At 39.9% G+C, this 25,995-nt stretch overlaps 1 protein-coding gene across 2 annotated transcripts in view; it reads right to left on the reverse strand.

Annotated features, from left to right (window-relative positions):
* Gabrb1 (gamma-aminobutyric acid type A receptor subunit beta1) overlaps nt 1-25,995 on the reverse strand; it is a 409,215-nt gene that overhangs the window by 257,620 nt on the left and 125,600 nt on the right. For both annotated transcript variants that reach the window (XM_004658682.3, XM_045130001.1), the window contains one exon: nt 3,939-4,159. In XM_004658682.3, the coding sequence (XP_004658739.2) occupies nt 3,939-4,159 (221 nt within the window). The remainder of the gene's footprint in view (nt 1-3,938; nt 4,160-25,995) is intronic.

The following is a 25,995-nucleotide window of genomic DNA, read 5'->3' on the forward strand; positions in this document are numbered from 1 at the left end:
GTGGTTTTATGATTACTGAATACGTGGTTCAAAGGGCTCTGGAGTGCATCAATCTTTATCAGTCCCCCAAATGACTCATCAGCACCGTGGCCACATCCACATGATGATTAGATGGTGTTATTTTCATAAAACCATCAGTTTCATTCTCAGATTTATTCATGTCCAGAGTAAGTACTGTATAGTTATAAAGATGCCAAAACACATGTTATATGAAGAATTTTCTACTGTGTGTGCTCAGGAATGATGAATGACAGCTATTCTTCAAAGTGGCACTTACTTTTAAAAGGGCAGACTTGGGCTAGAGGGATGACTTAGAGGTTAAGGCATTTGCCTACAAAGCCAAAGGACCAAGGTTCGATTCCCCAGGACCCACATCAGCCAGCTGCACAAGGAGGCACACGCATCTGAAGTTCACCTGCAGTGGCTGGAGGTCCTGGCATGCCCATTCTCCTCTCTCTCTCCCTCTTTCTCTGTCAAATAAATAATTTTTTTTTTTTAAAAAAGGCAGACTTTCTTGACCGCCAGAAAATGTGATATCACAGGTATTGAAATGAGCAGGCTGACAGAACTTAGCACTCAGTTTTAGAATGAGTTCAGGGCTCAGTTTGTCCAATCTCTTCCCTTTAAGGTTAGGGGTTCCAGGCCAGAGGAGTGGAAATGGCTGATGGAAGGGGAGGAGCTGGTTTGGCCGCAACTCTCCTTGCTCTCCATTCCAGGTCACTTGGCCACAGTGATAAAACTTCCAGGTCCTTGCAGAATTATTCCCAGAGATAAAGGAGTGAATGGATGCACATATGAGGTGCTCAATGCATGTTTTTAAAGTTGGATAACTGTATCTGTGTTCTGCTCATTAATAGCCTGGGGATTTAGAGAACCATCCACAGGGTTCAGTTTTTCTAATACCTGAGGAGGCACAATTATATTCAAAAATGTATTCTCTCTCCCATTACTTCGTAACCTCTTCCCAATAATCAGTTAGGGAATAGCAGTCTCTCGCTGCAGGTAATAAAACTCTCTGGGCTCATCAAATTTGCATAATTTGTTCAATGTCAGGCAATCAGGAAGTTGGGACACTGAAGGGCAACCTTGGGTCTCCAACTTCAGATGTCTTCCCTCCTGTGCTATACCTCACCATTTCTCTGGAATGTTTGTTAACAGTAGCGAAAGGAGAAACAGAGCTGGGAGACAGTAAAGAACGGGATAGGAGGGGCAGGAATGTATCAAAGCTGGTGTGAAGCCCTGAGGGAGAAGACAGTGGGTGCAGTAAAGATGAGAATGCAGGTAACTGAGCAATGGTTTGAGTTACACCTAGATGGTCAGGGACTGTTTAAATGCTATAAGATATCCAGACCCAGTTTGTTTCCAAAGATGAGAAACAATAGCGTACAATTTGAACATAGGTATTGACTGTTAAGTTTCTTTGCAAAGCAATGATGGGGTGCACAGGTCTGGGAGTCAGGACCCCTGACTTGGAGTCCTGGTTCTGTTGTTTCCATGTTGTGGCCTTGGATAAGGCCTTATGCCTTTTTTAAATGTCTTTTAAAAATATTTTTATTTATGTATTAGAATGTAGAGAGAGAGAGATAGAGGGAAATGGGTGTGCCAACTGCTGCAAACAGACTCTAGATGCATGCACCACTTTGTGCATCTGGTGCCAGCATCCCCCCACCCCCGATGCCTTTTGATAATTCCCAATTGCCCAGCTGCAAATTAAGGTGTGCACAACTTCATACTTTTCTAATGTGTTTTTCTTCAGATAATTTCTATTGTTTGGCCAACAATCTGGAACTTGTCTGAAGTAAAATTTGGTAAAATGGGAATTTTATCATCATTATTGAAATCATATAGCATCTGCGCTCCCTCAACAAAACAACAAGTCATCCTACTTTGAAATATAGTTGTTGGTTAGTCAATGAAGTGGCATCTTGGAACTCATTGGCCAGAAAGCATATTGTTAGAAGTCAGATAGATAACAAAAAATGTAGTCTATTTCTATTGTAGGAACAATCACCAATGACCAGTTACTGAGCTAGGATTAACAGATTTTTTTTGTCTATAGTCATTATCAATAGATTCATAGCAAGTGTTACTTTATTTCATGATTTTTTTCATAACATTTTAATATCAAAAATATTAACTGAAATTTAAAGTCTCTTGGGACTCTCAAAGACTGGAAAAGTACTAAAGATGATTTACCTAAGATTGAATGATGCCACTTTACTGTGTAAATGAAGAACAATTTTAGCAGACAAATAATCAAGTGCTAGGTTCAGATTACAAATTTAATCTCATTTTTGTTTTGTCACTTCCATATTATTTGGAGGTTTTGATGAATTTACAGACATTGGATATAGACTTTTGACTTATCTTGACTGTGCTAGATCGGTGTTTGTGGTAAGTAGAAGGATTTAGGGGACTATGAAAGCAACAAAACGGTGAGAAAGCAGGGGCATTTACTATATAACTTTCACCTGCTTCTCAAAGGGAAACTTAGGGTGATGCTAGAGTTTAAACAGTGGGTCAAAGTTAGTTATTTCTTTAGTAAACACAGAAGGGGATTTTGAAAGATAAATCTAAAGTTTTTAAAAAAATATTTTTACTTATTATTTGAGAGAGAAAGAGGGGGAGAGAGAGAGAGAGGGAGAATGGGTGTGCCAAGGCCTCCAGCTGCAAACAACCTTCAGATGCATGCACCCTCTAGTGCATCTGGCTAATGTGGGTCCTGGGGAATTGAATCTGGGTCCTTTGGCTTTGCAGGCAAATGCCTTAACCACTAAACCATATCTCCAGCCCAACTCAAGTTTTTAATAAGTCCTTAAGTATATAAAGGTTAATAATAAGCCTGTTTAATAATAAACCTCTTTGTATCTGATTATTAAATAAGCAAAACAAAGACCCACATTGGCATAAAGCATCATTGATATACATCAAAGCTAACATTCCCTTTATACTGATTCATGAAGAAAACCACTGTAGTATCAAAATTGCTGATTACATATTAGAAATAAATAAATGAAGGTGTCCCATGCTAATGAGTAGAACTGAAAGTTTTACTAGTTCTCAAATTGGTACATAGATACAATACATCTCAATCATGGCCCAAAGGAGCCCTTTGTTTCTGGTAGAAAAATGACAAGTTTGTCCAAAAAGTTATAGGGAGCTGCAAAGGACATAATTATAGGAGTAATCTGGAAAAGTAAATATAAGATTCGAGGACGCACATGCCTTGCTTTCATGACATACCACAGAGCAACTGTAATGGCAAGATGGCTGTATGGTGTAGGGACAGATAAATGGAGCAATGGAAGAAAGTACAGAGATAGATCTCCACTGGTTTTTGCCTAAGCCACAACGCAAAACAACAAGCAAGTACCAAAGTCCACCAATGTCCAAATGCCTACATAACTGTAGAGCCAGGCCACACAGAAAAAAACTAACTCTCCACCTGTACCTCATTCCAAAGCCAAAGGTTAACTTCATAAGAGTCATATGCCTAAATCTAGTGATTAAAACAGAAACGTCTGAAGACATGAAAATGCTATGGACTTTCTCAAAGTTGCCGCAAATTCTTTTCTTCTTCTAGAACTAATTATTTCATCATATCAACACCCAGAGTACATTCCAGTTCATTCTCATTGCCTCTGACATAATCAAGGGAGTGGCTAAAAATGATAAAACTTTTAGAACAAACTAGATAAGAAAACTGACTGTTATAAACATATTTCCCTATTGCATTGTTTATTATTTGATGATCAGAGCCAAAAATGTTCACATATGTATGACAAATTCGCCTACATTGAGCTCAAATATCTCCCAAAGATTTTCCCCTGAGTCCCTATAAGTTTATTATTTATATGAATTCGTGCCCTCCTAACTTCCCTCCTCCCTGCAAAAGTAGGAAAGAGAACAATGAGAAAATGCAACATGAAAGCACGTACCGGAGCCCATAGAGTACTGTTCCGTCAGGATGCAGTCTGATCATTCGATTTTTCACTGTGACCCCGTGCACAAATGACTTCTTGTCATTCAGAAAGTAAGTATCCGGCACCCAGAGTTGGTCAGCCACCCTGTTGTCAAGGGTCAGGTTTAGAGGGATTCCAGAATATGAGAGTCTTTTGTCCTTCCAAGACTGCTGGAAATACATCGTGAGTGTATAATCCTGCAAAATAAAAGAAGCCAAAAAAAAAAAAAAAAAAACTTTACAATCATTATCTGAGGCCTTTTGTTAAGATCCTGATGGCAAGAACTTTCTGACATCTCTCAGAAATACATTTAAATATAATGAAATTTATGTTTATTAGTATAGGCCCACAAGTAAGTTAAAAGTATTGGTGCAGCACTTCAATACATGCATACATATTCCCATTGTGATAGAACAATTGTATGCAATTCAATTTTGAAGTTTAAAATTAAGGTAATACCACCAAGGGAAAAGGTCATATGGGAGAAGTTGTAGAAGGGACCTATGCTTATAAAAATATCCACTCCTGCATATTATACTTAAAATATAATGGAGGTGAAGATGTTTTTATTTTATTTAATTGTTTATTTGAGGGCAGATAGAAAGAGAATGGGCGCGCCAGGGCCTCCAGCCACTGCAAACGAACTCCAGATGCATGTGCCACCTTGTGTATCTGGCTTACATGGGTCCTGAGGAATTGAACCTCTAACCAGGGTCCTCAGGCTTCACAGGCAAGTGCTTAACTGCTAAACCATCTCTCCAGCCTGAGGTGAAGATGTTTATGTGGCCTGAGGATTGGGGAAAGTTATCTAGCGTCTTACACTATTCTTTCTCTGTTTAAGGAAACTTTGGAGCTCAGGTATGGATAATTGAGTATGTGTGCTTCCCACTTCTGTGAGAATGTGCATGAGATTACCCTCAGCCTCTGGATTGTCCTTTCTTACCAGGCTTTGCCTAGCAGCGAGAGACAGGAAGAGCTGGGCTCAATCCAGTGGAGCCAACTAAAGGGGAAGAAGGGTGGTGATTGTTTTAGCTCCTTAGCTGATGTCTCATTTGAAAGAATTGCTTTTGAAGGAAAATAAATTTGCAGAAATAAAATCAAAAAGTCTTTAAAATGTAAACGTCAACATCATAAAACAGAGGGTTTCCTTTGCCTTTTAAAGGACACTTATATTTCAGTGGTGACTTTGTAAATGCTAATGAACAAGAAACTTCTATATAGTTATTGTGCCCCTCTGTGTACTGGCATGGGTCTAGAAATCTCTTAGAATTACTGCTTAGCATCATGGCCTTACATCTGGGCATTTTATATCCCTCAATGGGTATTTATGCATTTATGAAAATCCTAAAATATAAGACAATATTAATTTTGGATAATCTATTCCTGCATCCTTTATATTATGTATGCCGGAACACTTATATCCTATACTTAGAAACTATCTTGCAACAATTAAAAGTAATTATTCCTATTCCAATAGCAAGGATATCTACTCTTCAATGATATTCATATACTATCCCTTTTAAAAATTTGAAACCTGGCCAGGTGTGGTAGCACTCAGGAGGCAGAGGTAGGAGGACTACCATGAGTTTAAGGCCACCCTGAGAATAGTAATCCATCATTTTAAAACTCTTCTTAAGAAAAGCTGTATTTTGGGAGAGAACCAAGACTCTGGTTCTCATATGTATTTCCCTGTTCTTTATAAAATGTTCATGCTAGTTTAGTTGAGCTCTGAGATCTGTTCTTTTCAGAGCTAAGTTTATTTTTCCTGACATGGATTTTGGTAGCACGGAGCCACACTGCCTCCCTCTGCAGCAGACCCTGAAGTGAGGGAAATGGTTCCAGGACTTCTGCTGACTGAGCATGGCCACATTCTCAATCACTTGATCCTTCTCTTCTCCAACCATGGGAACAGAAATATAGCTAGAACAAACACATCTAGTTTACACAACTATAGTACACATGTGCCTAGGGAAAAAAATGAGATAGACTAACTGGAGTCCTCTCCAAGGAATTTGCTGCTGAGCTAAGAATCTATGACAGGGCCTGTGGGACTGAGAACAAAGGTTAAGACACAGCGGTAGGGCTACATTGCTATTATGAAGCCAACTAATGAAGAAAGATGTTCAATGCTAGAGAATGAATAATTCAGTGCCTAGAAGTGTTTCACATCTTATTTCTAGTTTTCCTAAGGTTTGGACACAGTCAGTACTTGATCATTCTGTTGTGTTGTAACAACCTCATTTGCTGTGGGTTAAGTTGACCTAACTATTATTTTTTCCAACCAGAAAATAATAATGAAGGCTGGAGAAATGACTTAGTGTTTAAGGTGCTTGCCTGCTAGGCCAAAGGACCCAGGTTTGATTCCCCGGGACCCACATAAGCCAGATAGACAAGGGGGCGCATGAATCTGGAGTTCGTTTGCAGCTGCTGGAGACACTGACATAATTCTCTCTCTCTCTCTCCCTGCCTATTTCTTTCTCTCAAATACGTAAAGACAAATAAAATGTTTTTTAAAAAGCAAATAATAAAGAAGTTCATCAGCCTATATGTCTAGTAGAATTTCATAAGCAATAATTACATATATTACAGGCCAGAGAACCTCAGACTACCCAGCCGATCTCCATGAATTAAAATAGCAAGATAATTGTTATCAGTCTGAGACACACAGATGTTAAATGATTTTAAAATAAGGGACTTGTACTTGGTATTGATTTTGAATAGTAACTGGGAAAACGAGGAGAGAACATACTTATTTTCCTCTCAAAATAGTTCCCTTTGACAAATATTTTAAAAATATGAAGAAAAGTAAGTAAAAACTGGAGGATAAAAATTAGAATTCTTTTGTAAAATCTTTTTATTTATTTATTTGACAGAAAGAAAGCGAGAAAATGGGCATCCAGGGTCTCTAGCCACTGCCTGTGAACTCCAAACACATGTGCCACCATATGCATCTGGGTTACGTGGGTCCCTGGTGATTGAACCTGTGTTCTTAGGCTTCGCAGGTAAGCACCTTAACTACTAAGCCATTTCTCCAGCCCAAAGTTAGAATTCTTTACAAGGATCAGAAAAAAGTTTATTAAACCCATAATTTGAATCTTATAAAAATAAGTTTGGTTAAAAAAAAGTTTGATGAACTAGTTTAACCAATGGTCAAAATGAACCACAAAACCTGTGTTTACATGTAACATCTCAATTATGTCAGTCATAATAGTGTCATCATAAAGTAAATTGTGCATAAGATTTTCACCTTATGTATCACTTGGTTTGCTGCTGCTAATTCCTAAACATCTTTCTTTATGCTACTTAGTACTATGTTAACTATTAATACGTATTTATTTACCCATTCTGTAGCCATGTTTCATGACAATTTCTATAAGATATATGCATTCTTTATTACCATAATTTCCAAAAGCTCATATTTTTGGTTATTGAAATTTCTTCTCACCTGCAGCCTACAGTGTGGCTGGGGGAACAGGATCTACTTTTGCTTCAAAATCTCCCCATGTGGATTATCCATCTGCCCCGACAGACATCTTGTCAGACTTGTGTTGTGTTCTGAAGTGTTTGGAATTAATCAGCTCAGGGAGTAAGCAAAAACATTTATAGTTGTGGTCCTTTACCAACTTATAGCCATGTAAGGGTCACACAGCAATGCAAGTGGACACTCGTACCGTGACACGCGAACCAGAGAATACGTTTGTGTTCCTATGCAGTGAATGACAACAGAGCCACTGTCTGATGCTCTGAGACAGTGCTAATGTAGAGCTTTACTATTGGCAGCCTAATGTGGAAGCTACAAGCCTTAAAGATTCATTTTCATTAAAAATATAACAATACTTTTCACGCCACTGCACTTAATTTCTTCAAATGGTTACAACAAAAATTTACGTTTCACAGATTAACAGTTTAAGTATCTTAAGTTCTAGAATTTGGATAACCAGAAGTGCAAATAATTAAGGCTGTTTTTATGGTAAGACATTGTCAATGCATTTGACTTAAGGCAAGATTAATTTTCCATCAACATTTGAGTCAAAAGTTCTTGGGTTAAGTAGAATAATTAATTTATTCCACAGTATGTGATGATTGTTTCTTATGTTTAAAGAATTAATACCAGTTGTTGAGGAGAAAGAGGTTGTGTAAGATACATCTGTCATAGTCAGGTTTGCATTGCTGACAGAAAACACCCGACCAAGAGCAGCTTGTGGGGAAAACAGTTTAATTTGGCTTACAGACTCGAGGGGAAGCTCCATGATGGCAGGGGAAAATGATGGCATGAGCAGAGGGTGGACATCACCTCATGACCAAAATCAGGTGGACAACAGCAACAGGAGAGTGCCCAACACTGGCAAGAAGCAGCTGACTATAATACCATAAATACCCATCCATATATAATACCATAAATACCCATCCCAAACACTACACTGCCTCCAGGAGGGTTTAATTCCCAAATTGCCATCAACTGGGGAAATGGCATTTAGAACCCCTAAGTTTATGGGGGACACCTGAATCAAACCACCATATTCTGCTCCTGACCCCCATAAACTGATAACCATACATGATGTAAAATGTAATACATCCAGTCCAACTTTAAAAGTCCCCATAGTTTTTTTTTTTTTTATCAATCCCAATGATGTTCAAACATCCCCATAATTCAAGATCTTTTAACTGAGCCGTAATAATAAAAAAAATCCCCAAAAAACATAATTGCAGAGAATAAACACTCATTCTGCAAAAGATGGCATTTGGCATAGCAAAGAAATATTCGACCAGTACAAGATTTAAACAGGGAAAACACCAAAAGCCCTGTAGGTCCAAGTCCATCAACTCTAGCCAGTGACAAATCTCCAATCCAATAATTCTAACCAGCAACAAGTCTCTGGAGTTCTTAATTCTGCCCCTCCGGCTAGGCTACTCACAGTCCTGGAAAATGTCATCCAGTGCTGGCAGGTCTCCTTGGCAGCCATTCCATTGCCCTGGCATCTCCACTGGGTTTCCACTGCAACACACAGGTCATCCTCATGGCTCCCCTGGGTCTCCACGCAGGTAATCCAACAAGCCTGCTTCACACTGCCCGTGGCCATTTCCAAAATACAAGCGTGCAAATACAATGACCCCCTCTTTCCTGCATTTCTTATGGTCCGTAACACTGGGAGCTACCAACTTGTTAACCCAGGGGGAAATAAAGTAGACTGCGAAGAATGTGGTACTCCTTCAGCATTCAGGCCCCTTCAAAAGAGCCTGGATTGTTTGTGTTGTTCCAATGCAAGTCAGTTGGCACAATCTCAATTTTTGTAATCTTTCAAACTATTTCAGCTAAAGGACAGAAATTTTGGCTCATAGGTTTCATTGCTGTGCCATATCCCTCTGCTCACAGCAGCCAATTTCGATACAATGCCACCTGCACAAATTCTCAGGACATGGGCATAAGAGAAAATTCTGCTTCTAGCCCAGTCTAGGTACAGCTCTTCCTCATCTGCATAAACCAAACCTCACAGTCCATAGTTCTTACTGCATTCAAGTCTTTCAACTCTGACCCGAATAAGTCCATCAAGCTGTAACTATAGCACTGCAAGACATCTCTTAGGACATAGTTTCAAACCCTTCCTCATTCCTCTTGGGAATCAGCTCCACAAGGCCAAAGCCACATAGTCAGGTAGTCTAGAAGCAATGATCGCTCTTCTCAGTATCAACTTTACTGCTGCAGTCAGGTTTACATTGATGGCAAAAAACACCTGAAGAAGAGCAGCTTGTGAGGGGGAAAAAAAGGTTTATTTTGGCTTACAGACACAAGAGGAAGCTCCATGATGGCAGGGGAAAACCTATGGCATGAGCAGAGGGTAGACATCACCTCCTGAGCAGCATCAGATAGATAATAGCAACAGGATAGTGAGCCAAACACTAGCCAGAGGAAGCTGACCATAATACCCATCCATAAGCCCATGTTGCAGTCAGGTTGGCATTGCTGGCATAAATTGCCTGACCAAGGGCAGCTTGTGGGGAAAAGGGGTTATTCTGGCTTACAGACTTGAGGGCAAGTGCCATGATGGCAGGGGAAAACGATGGTCAACATAAGGTGAACAATAGCAACAGGAGAGTGTGCCAAACATTGGCAAGGGGAAACTGGCTATAGTACCCAGAAGCCCACCTCCAACGATACACCACCTCCATGAGGCTTTAATTTCCAGTTGCCATCAGCTGTGGAGACTAATATTCAGAATATCTAAGTTTATGGGGGACACCTGAATCAAACCACCACAGCCCACCCCAACAACACCCTGCCCCCAGGAGGGTTTAATTACTAAATTGCCATCAGCTGGGGACATGACATTCAGAACACCTAAGTTTATGGGGGATGCTTGAATCAAACCACCACAACATCCCTTGCCTCAAGTAGGTCATAGGCCAGTGGAAGAGACAGCCTGGCTTATCCTCAAACTTCTCAGTTCTCCTCTCACCACAATGCCTGAATTTCCCTCTTCTTCAAACACTCACCGTGGCTCAGCTTTTTTCTTTATTGGCACATGCTCAAAGAGATCAGTTTATAAGTACATATAGAGGATCCAAGTGTGCAATGTGTGAGCCAAAGTGTGCAAGAGTGGGCTGAGAGGGGTGGGGAGCAAAGCTGTGCACAGATGATTGTCAGGTGAGGAGAAAGTCTATTAGATCACTGTGGAGACATTCTAAGTTGAGAAGAGGATAGAACTCGGGGAGACCTGACCCCAGAGTTAGTCACTCCTTTGATCTCTCCCAACAGTGCTCTCTGACTTTGATTGGAGCACTTTGGAAACAGTTTTGTAATGATTTCTCAGTCCCACTAGCTTCTGATCCACCCAAAGCAAAATGTTTATATTTCTATGTCATGATTTACTTCACCATAGATAACAAACTATCAAATATGTTAACTGATTGAGAATAATCAAACAGTGAACCATATTTGGGTCAAGTTATATCGGTTGTAGTTCAACTTATCTTATGATTTTCTGAAAACCTGGTTATCCATAGGTAACATTCATATGCACTATTAAAACACTGAAATAATTCGTAATCCAGATTTTTCATTAGCTACTAAGTTAAATGGATCCCTGCGCCCCCCCCCAAAAAAATCCCTGCAATAAAGCAAATGGATAAATTTATGAGGGATAATAAAATCATATGTAACATAAAAGACATTAACTCTTCAGCAGTAACTGAATAGTGATTTTATGCAATTAGGAATAGATATATTTTGGAAGATATTAAATGAAATTTCATTAATACTTTTGGTAACAGCTGAGCAATTTGGAAGTATGAAGCTATTGCTACTAAAGCTTTAAAAATGGATCACTTCAGTTAAATTTGGGATTCTTTTACTAGTTAACATTCAAAATAATTTTGTCAACTTATTTATAAGAAGTGTAGTTCATTAACTTCATTGCAATTTAAAAGCCCCATAATTGTATGTGACACACTAGATTTTGTAAGTTTCTTATTCCAGAAAAGAAACTTTTTTCTTACTCATAGAAAATTAGTGTTAGCATTTTTGCAATATCTAAATAAAAGAAGAAAAAAAATCCCACATGTTTGGACGATCTAGTGGAAAATCCTCAGAAAATGGTATTGGCTGACCATCCTGAGCTGGGTTATTATATGAATATGAACAGAATGATAGAAAGTATGTGGCCTGCATAATGACTAAGAAAACCCAGGGTGTGAGGAGGTGAACTAGCTGGAGGAAGACATGATAATCTCCCTAAGGCATGGTTCTATGAAAATCTGAGCTGTTTGAAAGAGATTAAAGAGGACAAATATCATTTTGTACCTCTAACAGTTTCCTTCTGTGGTTTGTGGTCCTGTGTTGTATAAAGCTTAAACAGGAACAATCTCTAGCAAAAGTTCAAGATCCAATACTATTTTCTCAGACAAGAAGAGATTTAAACCTAAAGGAACATGACACAAAAATCATATGGTAGAAAATGTGAAATTATGATAGCATACTTTAAGTATCCTCCCTCAAGAATCAAGCTGCTATGACATCTTAGAGCTCCCAGTGGATGTCTCAGGAAGGAATCCATTTGATGCACCCAGAAACTCTAAATTTGAAACTTGTAGCAGGAAAGAATGATTTTATAAAACTTAATTATCATCCTAAATAACTATGGGTAATGGTCTCTGGGGACTCCCTGGGAAACTCTCAAAATCAGTAGCGAAATTATAACCTCAAAATGTCAACTTTATCATGTCCACTGTAGCGCCTCATCTTTTTGGAACACCATTTGATATTTAAAGTTTGACATTCATAATTGTCATCAATATTTTGTGACCTTTTTCTCTAGTAAAATTCAAAGTCATTCTGTGTGTGCCACATTTTAGCCAAGGCATTAGTACTTCTCCCCAAAGCTTCTTGTCACCACTCTCCATCTGTCCTAATTTCTTTCAATAATCACTCTAATAACTTGATTTTCGGCATGATTTTATTTTTATTTACCTTACTTAATCATATTAAACTCTTGAGAGTTTACTAAAAATAAAAATATAACAAAGCACTAGAATTTATGACATGTACATACATTTTTATACTTTTATGCTTACTCATATATAATATTGCACATATGTATCTCATGTCATTGTTTTTAATGGTAGCATTATATTATCTGTACTTTTGTGAATATAAAATAAATTCATTTATTTATTTATTTGAGGGAAGCAGATAAACAGAGAGACACACAGAGAGAGCGAGAAGGAAAGAATGGGCATAACAGGGCCTCTGGCCATTGCAAATGAGCTCCAGATACATGTGCCTACTTGAGAATCTGGCTTTATTGATGTGGACAATGGGGACTCAAACCTGAGTCTTTTGGCTTTTGCAGGCAAGTGCCTTAACTGCTAAGCCATCTTTCCAGCCCTGTGAATTTTTTTTTTAAATGAAGCAATGGAAATCCCTTTAAATCAGTACATAGACATATATGTCATTTTATTGATGGCTGCACTGAAAGAAACCTAAGCATATATATATTTTGTCTGTACTGTGTGTCATACATACACACCTAAATCCATTAAAGAGATAGAATGGCCCCAACTAGGAATAAAATCTCCATGTTAACATTATGCTAAAATAAATTGAGTCACCAACTAAGTCTTTGTCTAAAATAGACAGTTACTGTGGTGTTAGGAATTGGAAGACATGAAATCCAAAGAAAAACTCATTGATTATTAGTGTTATGATCACGGGGCAAATCTGTCACCTGGTTTGAAACTCAATTACCTTATTTGTGTTTCATGAAGAAATGCTATTAACAAGACTGTTGAGATAATTAATTCAAGGACTGCATGTAATAGGCCTACAAACTATAAAAGAACTGTATATGAATAAATAATAAAAATCAACTAACTTAAAGTATATTATTGAGCAATACAAATCTTTATATTTTTTCATCTCTAAGGTATTTATTTTATTACTACATACTTAAGACATAACTTACAAATGAAGCTTTTGTACTAATGAATGTTTACCTATATGATCAGTACTTTATGAGTCATTTTTCCAGTTGCTGTACAATATGTATTTAAAATTCTGTACTACCCTACATATTTGGAATTAAATTTTTATTTTTCTAGGAAAGACTACATAGCTATATAAATATACATGCATTTATATAAAATGCATATATGTTTGTATATATAGTTATAGATGCCCAAAGTGACTCTGTTCATAAATGCCATGGCTATGATTTGAAGCCAGTTGTGTCCATCTCTAAAGTCTTCTTTCTTTCCGCCACACTCCCACATCACACGCCATGCTTGAAGCACGTCCCACGAGCACAGAAGGGTTTCCTCACAGGACATGACTGTTATTTTGTGCGGAAGGCTGCCATCAACCTAGCTACTTAGTGGGTACCAATTACTCATTACCATTCAGTCCTGGCGTTGGCTTTTCAGCGCTTTCTGATGTTTTATCCATGAGCGCCCCTTCATCAGTCGGTGATGGTAATGAATGGTAGGGCCATCCTCTTGTCTGCGTGCTGCTAACATCCCTATGGAATGCTAAATACAATCAATTGTTCATCACAGCCCCAGCGAGTCTTCAGATGTAAACTGAGAGAAAGCCAACATTTTTGTCCCATAATAATCCTCAAAGAGTACGGGGAATAGAGTAATTTTCATACTGAAATGCCTGTGAAAGTACGCTACCGCATCCTAGTAAAAGCCTCATTAATTATTAGCAACTCTATTTCCCATAATGGAGATTATTTCTGAGCAACAGTTAGATAAAAGACAAGCATCATAAGAGATGAGACGCTAAGAATCTCTTCACTTAGATGGTGTGCGTCATACCACAGAAGTCGGTGAGCATGAACTGATTGAAGGAATAGCTACTGTGCTTTTTCCTTTGTCCTCTAGTACCAAGCTGGTACAATGCCAAATAAAGGAACGTGTGACCCATCTTCCCAGATAGAACTGTGCCCAGCCAGTGTGAACTCTGGTTCTCCATGACTGTCTTCACTCTGAGTGAATAGGACAATCATCCTTGACTGAACTGGAAACTGAACATCTTTCTTCACTCTTTGCCTTAAAAATATCTTATATTACTTATTTGAGAGGGAAGGGAATAGACAGAAAGAAGCAGATAGAGGGACGGAGATAGAATGAGGGAGAGAGAGAAAGGGAGAGAGAGTATGAGCACCCTAGGGCTTCCAGTCAGTGAAAACAAACTCCAGACACATGCACCACTTTGTACAGCTGGCTTTATGTGGGTATTGAGGAATCAAACCCGAGCTGTCAGGCTTGGTAAACAGCACCTCTGACCACTGAGCAACCTCTCCAGCCCCTTTCTTCACTCTTAAATAAACAAATCAAAAAGCCCTAGCATTTTATGTCATTATTCGTTGTACACTTTTCACCACTCCTTCAGTTACATGATGAATCACACAACTTGTTGCAACATGCTCTTTACCAGTCTTCCATTCCTGCGTTGTCCTTCCCTCACGCATCTGACAGATACATTTTGACATTTAATTGCAAAGTAAGATCATGTTATTTTTAAGGTTAAATTTATTATGCCTGCTCAATGATAGGAAAATAAATATAAAACTTCTGGGGCTTGAGAGATGGCTTAGCTGTTAGGGCACTTGCCTGCAAAGCCTGAGGACCAGGTCCCACACAAGCCAGACACACAAGGCGATGCAAGTGTGCAAGCTCGCACACGGGCACAAGGTGACTCATGTGACTGGAGTTCAATTACAGTGGCTGGAGGCCCTGGCATGCCAATTCTCTCTCTCTGTCTCTCCCTCCCTCTTTTACATAAATAAAATCTGTAGGGCTGGAGAGATGGCTTAGTGGTTAAGCATTTGCTTTTGAAGCCTAAGGACCCCAGTTCAAGGCTTGATTCCCCAGGACCCCCGTTAGCCAGATTCACAAGGGGGCACACAGATCTGGAGTTTGTTTGTAGTGGCTGGAGGCCCCGGTGCACCCATTCACGCTTGCTCTCTCTCTCTGCCTCTCTCTCTCTCTCTCTCTCTCTCTGTCATTTTCAAATAAGTGAAAATAAAAATATATTTTAAAAATCTGTAAGTGCAAACAATACCTTCTCAGTCCCCATGGTATTTCTCTAATCACACCTCTTATCTTTTCCTCCTTTACTTTATCAGCCACTCTGGTTTCTCTGTTCCTCAGATGCTGTGCTTTTTCTTGGTATACAATTTTCTCCTTTTTACTTTTTAAAAAAATGTTTTTTCACTTATTTGGAAAGAGACAAACACACAGGTAGAGAGAGGATGAGCACCCTAGGGCCTCTAGCCACTGTAAACAAGTTCCAGATGCATGCACCACCTTGGGCATCTGGCTTATGTGAGTACTGGGGAATCAAACCTGGGTCCTTAGGCTTCACAGGCAAACACCTTAACCATGAAGCCATCTCTCCAGCTCCATATGCTATCTTCATGATGAGAAAATCATTCATCCTCACTTCCCTCTTTATCTGGCTGCCTCTGATTTGCAGATGCCTTAAATTAGAAGCCAAATTACCCCCCTTTCTCCCTGATCAAGTGTCAGAAGCTCAAGCTTGCTGTTCAGTTAGTTTCTAGTATGATTTCCCATCATCGCATGCTTTACTCTACAAGAAAGTGCTAAGTTTGCTTAGATTACATCTCCCAGACCTAAGGCATATCCGCTTTGTGATATCCCGGTGCTGGGGATGGGGCCCACCATTGAGAGATGCCCAGTAACTATTTGTTGATCTAATCAATAATTGAATGGCAATGTAAACAAATCTAGAGCCAGGCAGTGTAATAAAAAAAAAACAGTTTACATTTATAATAAAGGTAAATAAAGACAGAGGAAGCAGGTAGTCATGTGAGAAAACAGCAGGGATCAAATACATTGGTAGGAATTAGAATGGGCCTAAATGAACACGAGAGATGAAGAAAGGACTATTCGTGTCAGGAGAGGGCCAGGGTGTAGGGAAAGTTGATGTGTTGAGGGTGGGTATTGAGCTGAAATGATTGGAGTGGAGATGTCCCTGATAAAGTATGTGATGTAAAGGACAGCGAGGACTCACTTCTTAGCCACCTTATTTTATGTATTTTGCATGTGCTTTCCTCACTCCCACGGAGATGTATGCTGAAAAGTCAGTCGCTGACAACAAGCATGTCCCAGAAAAAGGAATTGGCCTAAATATTTTATCACCCAGCCAATCACATTCCTAATTGAATTATGAAGTCAGGCTTCAACTCATTCCTATTTATACTATGTTAAGAAGAGCATGGATTTAGTTACATTCTAAGTGTTGCATTATTTAGAATGTTTTCTTTAGAAAAAAAAAAAACACTTTATAAAATGTCACGTGGAAAACTTGGTATGCTAAGAATGAACCCTAGGATCTGGAAATTGGGGTTTTTATGTCATTGGAAACCACATTCCCTGAGATGGAGTCTTCTACCTTGAGGAGGGAGCAGACTGACTTAGATCAATGACTCTCACTCAATGTAAGTGATTACCACCAGTGTGACTTGGAATATACAATACAAATCTAAGGAGCACTGTCCTCCTATCTATATTTGACAGACATTCTCAAGAATTTTATTTTGGTATTAATTCTGAAATTATCGTGTGAGCAATGGTGGCCTGGGACTTTTCCCAAGGGTTTTTCCAAAATCCTAAATGAGCGATGTCTAGGCTTTCATCAAGCATATGAAACCTGCTACTGTCTTCATTTATAATGCTGTTTCCTATTTTATGAGTTTCCACTTATATTCTCTTTCCACTTGCTGCAAAGGGAACACGAGCCTGGAAATGTCTCCCACTGTTACTCTATAAAGATACATTTTCATGAATATCAAAGAGAAGAAAAAAAAGGGAAAGGAAGGAGAGAGAGAGAATTTTTGTAAATTCACTTTTGAGAACTTGATGTTTTCAGGTCTCCACAAGTTTTGCTTTGTATACTTGTTTTGTAAAACATGTAAAATGATGGGCTGGAGAGATTGCTTAGCAATTAAGGCACTTGCCACCAAAGCCTGCGGACCCAGGTTCTATCTCCCCAGAGCCCACATAAGCCAGACACACAAAGGTGAGGCAAGTGCAAGGTCACACATGCCCACTAGGTGACATAAGCATCTGGAGTTCCATTGCAGTGGCTGAGGCCCTGGTGCCAAATCTCTCTCTCTCTCTCTCAAAAATATGTAAAATGAGTCTGGAGAGATGGCTCTGTGGATATACTCCTTGCCCCAAGAATATGAGGCCCTGAGTTCAGATCCTTAACACCTTCATAAAATGTGGGCTTGGGGCTGGAGAGATGGCTTAGTGGTTAAGTGCTTGCCTGCGAAGCCTAAGGACCCCAGTTCAATACTCTATTCCCCAGGACCCACATAAGCCAGATGCACAAGGGGGCACACACCTCTGGAGTTTGTTTGCAGTGGCTGGAGGTCCTGCTGCGTCCAGTCTCTCACTTTCCCTCTATCTGCCTCTTTCTCTCTCTGTCTGTTGCTCTCAAATAAATAAATAAAAATGAACAAAAAAATGTAAAAAAAATGTGGGCTTGGCGGTGTGTACTTATAATCCCAATGCTGGGGCTGTGAAGGCAGGAGGAACCTTGGGTCTTTTTTTTTTTTTTTTTTTTTTTTTTTTTTTTCTATTTTTTCTAGCCAAAGCAGTGAATTCCAGATTCAAGACAAGACACAGAGTGGCAGAGGAAAATACCTGACTTTGACCTCTGGCCTCCACATGCATGCACACCCCTACATACATGTGCACTACACCCATTCAGACATGCAGACACACATATATGCATCCACAACATACACAAAAATTAAATGAAGGCTAGAGAGATGGCTTCCTGGTTAAGGAGCTCGCTTGCGAAGCGTAAGGACCCAGGTTTGATTGCCCAGAACCCACATAAACCACACATGCTCATGTTGGTGCATGTGTCCAGAGTTCAATGCGCGGTGGCTAGAGGCCCTGGCTTGCCCATCCTTCCACTCTCCTGCCACTCTCTAATAGTAAATAAATAAATAAATAAGTATTTAAAAATAATATAAAATGAAACATGTCAACCATAGGACCTTCTTAAGATTGAATCCATCGATTTAGAGTAGAAGAATCAACAAGTAACACGTTGCCTGAAGCCCTCTGAGAAAACACAGGTTGAACTGCACCTGTGGCAAGCTGCTTGCATTCCCTCCAGTCTCCCATGCCTTTGCCGTGACCAGCTCCCAGTCTTGAAGGTGAGAGAGACTGAAAGACAGGAGACTTCTTGTGTGGAAATGGCATGGAGAACCATGGAGGAGGAAACAAAGCTGTGCTGATTTTTTTTTTTTTTTTTTAATCTTCATGGAGCCATGTGTATTTTGGGTACAGTGTTAAAAAATCCTCAAGCAATTTCTCTCATGTCACAAGTCTAAAGAGTTATCTATGAATGAGTCAGCCTGGGAGTTGCCATGGAAACAATCCTTCTCATTTTTTTCTTTTTTTGTATGTGTTGTTGTTTGGAAGCCAGGTCTCTTCTAACATTGCCACTAAACTACCATGGTTTCAGGAGTATCAGAAATTCATGCTGCTTTTCAAGATTCGTTATGTTATATATTCATTTCCTGATCTTGCAAGATTACCTGACAAGAGATTATCTTTTTTTCTTTTCAGAGATCTATAAATAGGCATGCAACACTGTACTTGTTTCTTCCACAAGTTGAGTTACAAGTCTACACAAATTCCTTCAGTGTTGACCACACTCTCTTCCTTACCACCTATCTTTTTTAGCTCTCTATTCCACCTTGTTTATCTACCTGTTTCATCCATCCCTTCCCTCTCATCTATCTATTGCCTATCTTCTGTCCTCTCTTTCTTTCTCTTTCTGGATGTGTGAATGGACACTTATGCATTGTGCTAGTTTAAATAGATGCACCCAATATATTCAGTGTTTTATTAGTTTGTAGTTTGCATGAATCTGAATGCAAATCCTACTTTGCTGTTTTCTTCCTCAGCCACCCAGTCATTTAGCCTTGCTGAGGTCTATGTTCCTCAGTGACAAAGTTGGAATTAACTGACATAATGTAACACCTAGGCTCAGCACTTGTCACACAAGTATGTGGTCAGCAAGCACTCACTATTCTACTGTAACTCAGGAAGACTGTAAGAATTTGAGTTATTTTGATTTTGCTCATAATATCACCAGATTTTGACCTTTGGTTGTTATACATACAGTACAAGAAAGAGACCCTGAATGTATTATAGATACATGAAAACTATTTTTTTTTAATTTTTTAAATTTATTCATTTTCAATCAGAGAGAGAGAGGCAGATAAGAGAGAGAGAGAGAGAGAGAGAGAGAGAGAGAGAGAGAGAGAGAGAGAGAGAGAATGGGCACACCAGGATCTCTAGCCACTGCAAACAAACTCCAGATGCATGTACCACCTTGTGCATCTGGCTTCACATGGGTACTGGGAAATTGAACCTGGCTCCTTAGGCTTTGCAGGCAAATGCCTTAACCATTGAGACATCTCCCCATCCCCATAGATACTAATTTACATAAACCTTGAACATATTTGGGGCAAGTTACTTTCCCCACAAAGCCACAGCTTTCTCTGTAGAGAATGAGCTTATGTAGATTAAGAAAGTTGGCTGTGGGTTTGTCTCACAGTTTCACTCTTCTCATCATATGTTCTTTGTACTGGGCAGGGACTTCCTCTTGAGTATGAAGGAGTGTGAGGGAGCAACACACAAAAAGAGCTCAGTGAGCACCACGGTCAAGAGCAAAGACACACAGAGGAGAGATGATGTGTGGGACACAGAAGAGGAGTAACAAGGCTGCTGGTCAAAGCAAAGGAATCAGATTTGCTTTCGGATGAGTCGGGACAATGAGTATTGGAGTCCCTGCGATAAGGGAGCAAATGGAAGTGATCTATTAGGATCATGTTGGTGCCTCGGAAATCTGTAAAACTCATCCTGGATTCTGAAGGGTGTGTGCTGAATCAGGTAGGGTTTGGACATTGAGTGCCTCTTTAGAAGCCATAAGGAAAGGCTTGATCCCCAGTGTACTGGGCGGTGCTGTGGGCCCTTACAAGGCAGGGTCTAGTTGAAAGGATTATAGATCTGTAGAAACACAGTTTGAAAAGACCGTAGGACCCCGCGTGTTCTCTCTGTGCGGTCTGAAGTAGTGCACTTTGCTCTGACATCCACCATCCATAACACCTCTGTGACGGGGTAACATAATCATGTGATCATTCTTGCCTGACCTGCACCCTGATGTTAGATACTGCAAATGAAAGGAAACTTTCCTCTTTTTAGAGTTCACTGTGTGACATATTTTGCTATAGTAACATGAGGGTGACTAATATATGCTCCTAGTTCTCCATGAATCTCAACTGCATACATGCTAAACCACTTTCAGTTGTCTCAGACTCCTGTGTGTATTATAAAATAACAGGGATTCATTTATTCTCATTACAACTTGAATGTGCCTTCTTTTATATCTCAATATTTCTGATTTTAGATACAACTAGTGTCCAAAAAATGTCATAAAGTAGTTGCTGGTTCACCGAACAACTGTCTTTTAAATTATTTTATTTAATTTATGTATGTATTTGAGAGAGAGGAAGAGAAAGAGACACACAGAAAGAGAAACAGGAGGGGGAAAGAGAGAGTTAGAGAGAGAATAAGAGTGCCAGGGCCTCTAGCCACTGCAAAAGAACTCCAGATGCATGTGCCACACCCTGTGTGTTTGGCTTTATGTAGGTACTGGGGACTAGAACTCCGGTCCTTAGGCTTGACAGGCAAGTGCCTTAACTGCTGAGCTCCTCAACTGTCTATATATGTTATATGATAGACACTTCTCTAGGCATTGGAACTCTGGAGAACATTACTTCTTTCACTTCGTTATTCTTATACTTTAGTATAAACCTTAACATATTGCAGTACCTATCTTTTTATGTGTTGGTGCCTCTTTCTAGAGTCTGACTTCTCAGTAGGTATTGGTTATGGTTTTCATTATGCCATGAATAATGTCTAGAGCATAATAGGTATTTCTGAATATGTCTAATGATCACATAAATGAACAAATAAATAAAGAATATTGTGTGATTTCTTCATTAAACATGATTTTTTGAAAAGCAGTATGGAATATAGAGGCCAATTTTATTTTCTAGTTCTGAAGTTGTGAGCACCCTCCCACTAAGCTTATGTTAATTGATTTTGTATTTAAATAGGCATTTTTGCAAGTGAAACATGTCTAAAAATTCCATGTTATGCTTGATTTATTAAAGTCTTTAATCTCATTAATTCTCATAGTTGATTTGCTTGTGAGATTCTCAACATTGTCAAAGTAAGAACTTGAAGCCAGAATCTATGTTATTTCATGGAAAAAACTTTTTAAACACATTATGATAGAAGACATTATAAAACTCTTATGGTCCATTTAGTTTTGTTCAAATAATCAGTACAAAGGCAGTATGGGAAATTCTTTTTATTTGTAACTGAGTATAAGAGAAGTGAACGTTGTTTAGTAAAAGCCTAGCTTCAATTTCTAAGGATATTTTATTATATTAAACAGTAAGACTATATTACTTAATGAATTTAATTATAAAAGTAAATAATGAAAGGATTCTGGAGAAGATTCTGGCCAGAGAAGAAGTCGCCATTACACTGTCAGTGTTAGAATTGCTATCTTAAAAAAATATTCTATTTTTAATTATTTGACAAAGAAAGAGAGAGAGAGAGAGAGAGAGAGAGAGAGAGAGAGAGAGAGAGAGAGAATGGGTACACCAAGGCCTCCAGCCACTGTAGACGAACTCTAGATGCGTGTTCCTTCATGTGAATCTGGCTAATGTGGGTTCTGGGGAATCAAACCTGGGTCCTTTGGCTTTGCAGGCAAATACCTTACTGCTAAGCCATCCCTCCAGCCCTAGAATTGCTGTCTTGAAGGAGTCCTTGACTAGTTAAGTTACCTTCACTGGAGGGCTAATAAAGAACAGAGGAACGGAATGAACATCTCTTAAACATCAACAATGGGACAAGTGGACATTAGAACAGTTTCATTAAGGTATACGTCATGTGCAATAAAATGCGTACATAAAATATGGGCAACTTGATGAGCTTGGGCACACCCACAAACCTGCCACTACCATGAGTGCCAATAGGCATGCCCACCACCTCTGATAGTTCCCTTGTGTATCTTTCACATTTTGGTTTGTTTTTGCTTTTGTAGTAAGAACATGGAATATGAGCTCTTTTCAACTGTATTTCAAAGCACACCATTCAGCATTGCTGACTACAGTTGTTGTTTTAGTGTGAAATGCCTCCTATAGCTTGGTATTTCTGGATGCTTCATCCTGAAGCTGGTGTTGCTGTTTCCAGAAGGTGATGGAGCCTTTAGGACATGAGCTGTCATGAGGCGGGGGGGGGGGGGGGTTAGAGTTTGGTAATTCAGTCCTGCTTTGGACATCCAGCCGGCTGCCTCTGCTTCCTCTACAGCTACTGTGAAGACGCTAGGCCTGGCTGTCTGCTCCTGCCATGCCTTCCCTGGAAGGACAAAACATCTCTAAGGTTAAAATCAATGCTTTGCTTCCGTAAGCTGCTTGAGTATTCAGTGCCAGCGATGAAAAAGCAGCGGCTACAACAGAGATTTGTGTCGTGCAGTGATGGGAAGTGTCAGAGAAAAGTGGAATCCATGCCGGACCACAGACTTTTCTATTCGCTTTCTGTATGGCACATTAGTTCACCTAGCTCATCATGCCACAAAATAAGATAGAAAAAAAAAAATCAGAATCTTTCAAGAGACTGAAAAAGACAATTATAACTGTCAGAGCTGGGTTTTGAATTTAGGTCTGTCCACTTCCAAAGCTGGACTCTTCCTACCGTACCAGGTATCCTTCCCATGGGCCAAGTGGTACCTGTGCAAGAATAAAGGCAAATCATAACTGCTGCAAAATTCTTGGCAGAAAGGGACTTGCAGGGCTGGAGGGATGGCTTAGCAGTTAAGGCACTTGCCTGTGAAGCCAAAGGACCCAGGTTCGATTCCCCAGGACCCTTGTAAGCCAGATGCACAAGGGGATACATATGTCTGGAGTTCATTTGCAGTGGATGTAGGCCCTGGTGCACCCATTCTCACTCTCTCTCTTTTTCTGTCTGCCTCTCCCCTGCCCCCTCTCTCTCTCAAAATAAATAATAAAAAAAAATAAAAAGGGAGATTGCCAATATAGCTAAGGATGTCATGGTTACTTTACTTACTCTAATGACAAGCATTCTCACGAGAGCCACACATAAGAGACAGCCCCATGTTGGGCATGGTGGTGCACGCCTTCAATCCCAGCACTGTGGAGGCAGAGGAAAGAGGATCGCCGTGAGTTCGAGGCCACCCTGAGACTCCATAGAGAATTACAGGTCAGCCTGGGTTACAGTGAGATCCTACCTCAAAAAACCAAAGAGAGAGAGAGAGAGAGAGAGAGAGAGAGAGAGAGAGAGAGAGAGAGGGAGAGGGAGAGACGACCCATGCAAAAGAGAAGATGTGAGAAGGGGAAGCGATAGGTAGTTGTGCAGCTGTAAACCAAGCATATTTAGAAACTAAAGGGGCTGGATTGACAAGGAGTCCTCCCAAGGCATCTCAGAGGGAAAATGGCCCAATGTTAACATGTCTCCCAAAGTTGTTCTTCTGAATTCTAGATTCTACTAGATAGGTATAAACATAATTAGTCATTCAGTCAACCTAAGTAATATATTTTTTTTTGCTGTGAGAATTTTTAGCCTCAATATATTTTTTTTATTGACAATATTTTGGGTCTTCTGTGGAATATGGAGCTTGTCATGGCCCCTGCTTTCAGTGTGGTCTTGGAGGAAAGTAAATACAAGTAAACACAAGCATTTAAGCAGTATAGATAGAATTTCCTGACCAAAGCACAGTATTAGATTTTTTTTTTTAATGCAGATACAAATACCAAGCTGCAGTTTTATACCCCAGTGACAGGGCAAGTGACTGCTGGTGGGATCGAGTGTGACAAATGTCTCCACAATGCGTTCTCCATCCGTGTGTCATGCGGTGTCCAGACCACACCTAGAATTGCAGGGGAAGCCACACCAAAAATGAATCCATTCGCTCTCTTGATCCCTGGAGTTTCATCACAAATCTTTCTCAAATAGAGTACATTGGTGTCGTGTGTGTGTGTGTGTGTGTGTGTGTGTGTGTGTGTATGTGTTTGCATGTTTGTAGTATATGCACATGTATGTGTAACCTGCATGGACATGGAGGCCCATTTGAACATCTAATCCCCACCTCTCTTCTGCATAGTTCCTTGAGGTAGAGTGTCTCTCTGCATGTGGAGCTGCACTTTTCATGAGCCCTAGTCATTCTCCAGTCTCTTGCTTTCTACAGGACTGGGATTAGAAACATGCATGGCCAGCTACAGGTGTTTACATGGTTCCTGGGAAACTGCAGTCAGATGGTGTCAGGCCCTCTCAGGACCTCAGGCTTGTACAAGTGTAATCCCACTGAGCCATCTCCCTATCCCTACAAAATTACAGTTTTTAAATATGCTTTATTTTTTAATTTTATTTGAGATAGAGATAGATGGAAGGAGGCAGATAGATACAGAGAGAAAGGACATACCAGGCCTCCAGCCACTGCAAACAAACCCCAGGTGCATGCAGCGCCCTGTACATCTGGCTTATGTGGATCCTGGGGAATCAAACCTGGGTCCTTTAGCTTTGCAGGCAACTATCTCAACCCCTGAGCCATCTCTCTAGCCCCCAAATTGGTTTTTTTTATTTTTTTTTCGAGGTAGGGTCTCACTCTGGTCCAGGCTGACCTGGAATTAACTCTGTAGTCTCAGGGTGGCCTCAAACTCATGGTGATCCTCCTACTTCTGCCTCCCAAATGCTGGGATTAAAGGCATGCACCACCATGCTTGGCCCAAATTATATTTTTGTCTCTGTCTTCTTCCTGTCAAGGTAGAACAAGCAGCAAAAACCCATTTCTGGATAGATGTCCTAATAGGGACACAAAGTCATAGGGCTAAGAACACTAGCCCCCACCCCCACACAGAAGACACATGTAAGAAAGCCTCCACTATGCCTGGAGTGAGCTAGAAGGGTGGTGCTCATTTGATTAAGTTAAAATAAGAGAGGGGAAGTGTAGCTCGTCTGAGCTTCCTCTTTTGATGTGCCAACCATACAGTGGGGAAACATTTTAGCTGGATGCTTTTATCCCATAACTTCACAAAAATGTCCCAGCAGCGAACTGCTGCTGGAAGTGTTGATGGAAACTTCCTGCATGTGGTTCACAGCAGATAATTTGCTTCTAAGGAAAACAATCTGTAATTCCACCTTCTTCACAGGAAGGTCAAAGAAACAAGACCAGGTGGGTATGATTGCAGATGTAATTTCAGTGGAAGAAAATTGGTAAGGAGGGAATATACTTACCCTATAATGCACAAGCAAATGTTAGGAAAGGAGGTAAAAAATCACCGATTTGACCGATTTGATTGGCAATTTACATTTTTCATATCTTAGGAACCTCCTGCTCATCTTTGATTTTTCTCTCCCTTTACTTCAACTGTGCCTCCTGACGTTCAATCAATGA

This window comes from Jaculus jaculus, chromosome 11 (genome assembly GCF_020740685.1).
Source record: "Jaculus jaculus isolate mJacJac1 chromosome 11, mJacJac1.mat.Y.cur, whole genome shotgun sequence".
Classification (NCBI taxonomy): domain Eukaryota; kingdom Metazoa; phylum Chordata; class Mammalia; order Rodentia; family Dipodidae; genus Jaculus; species Jaculus jaculus.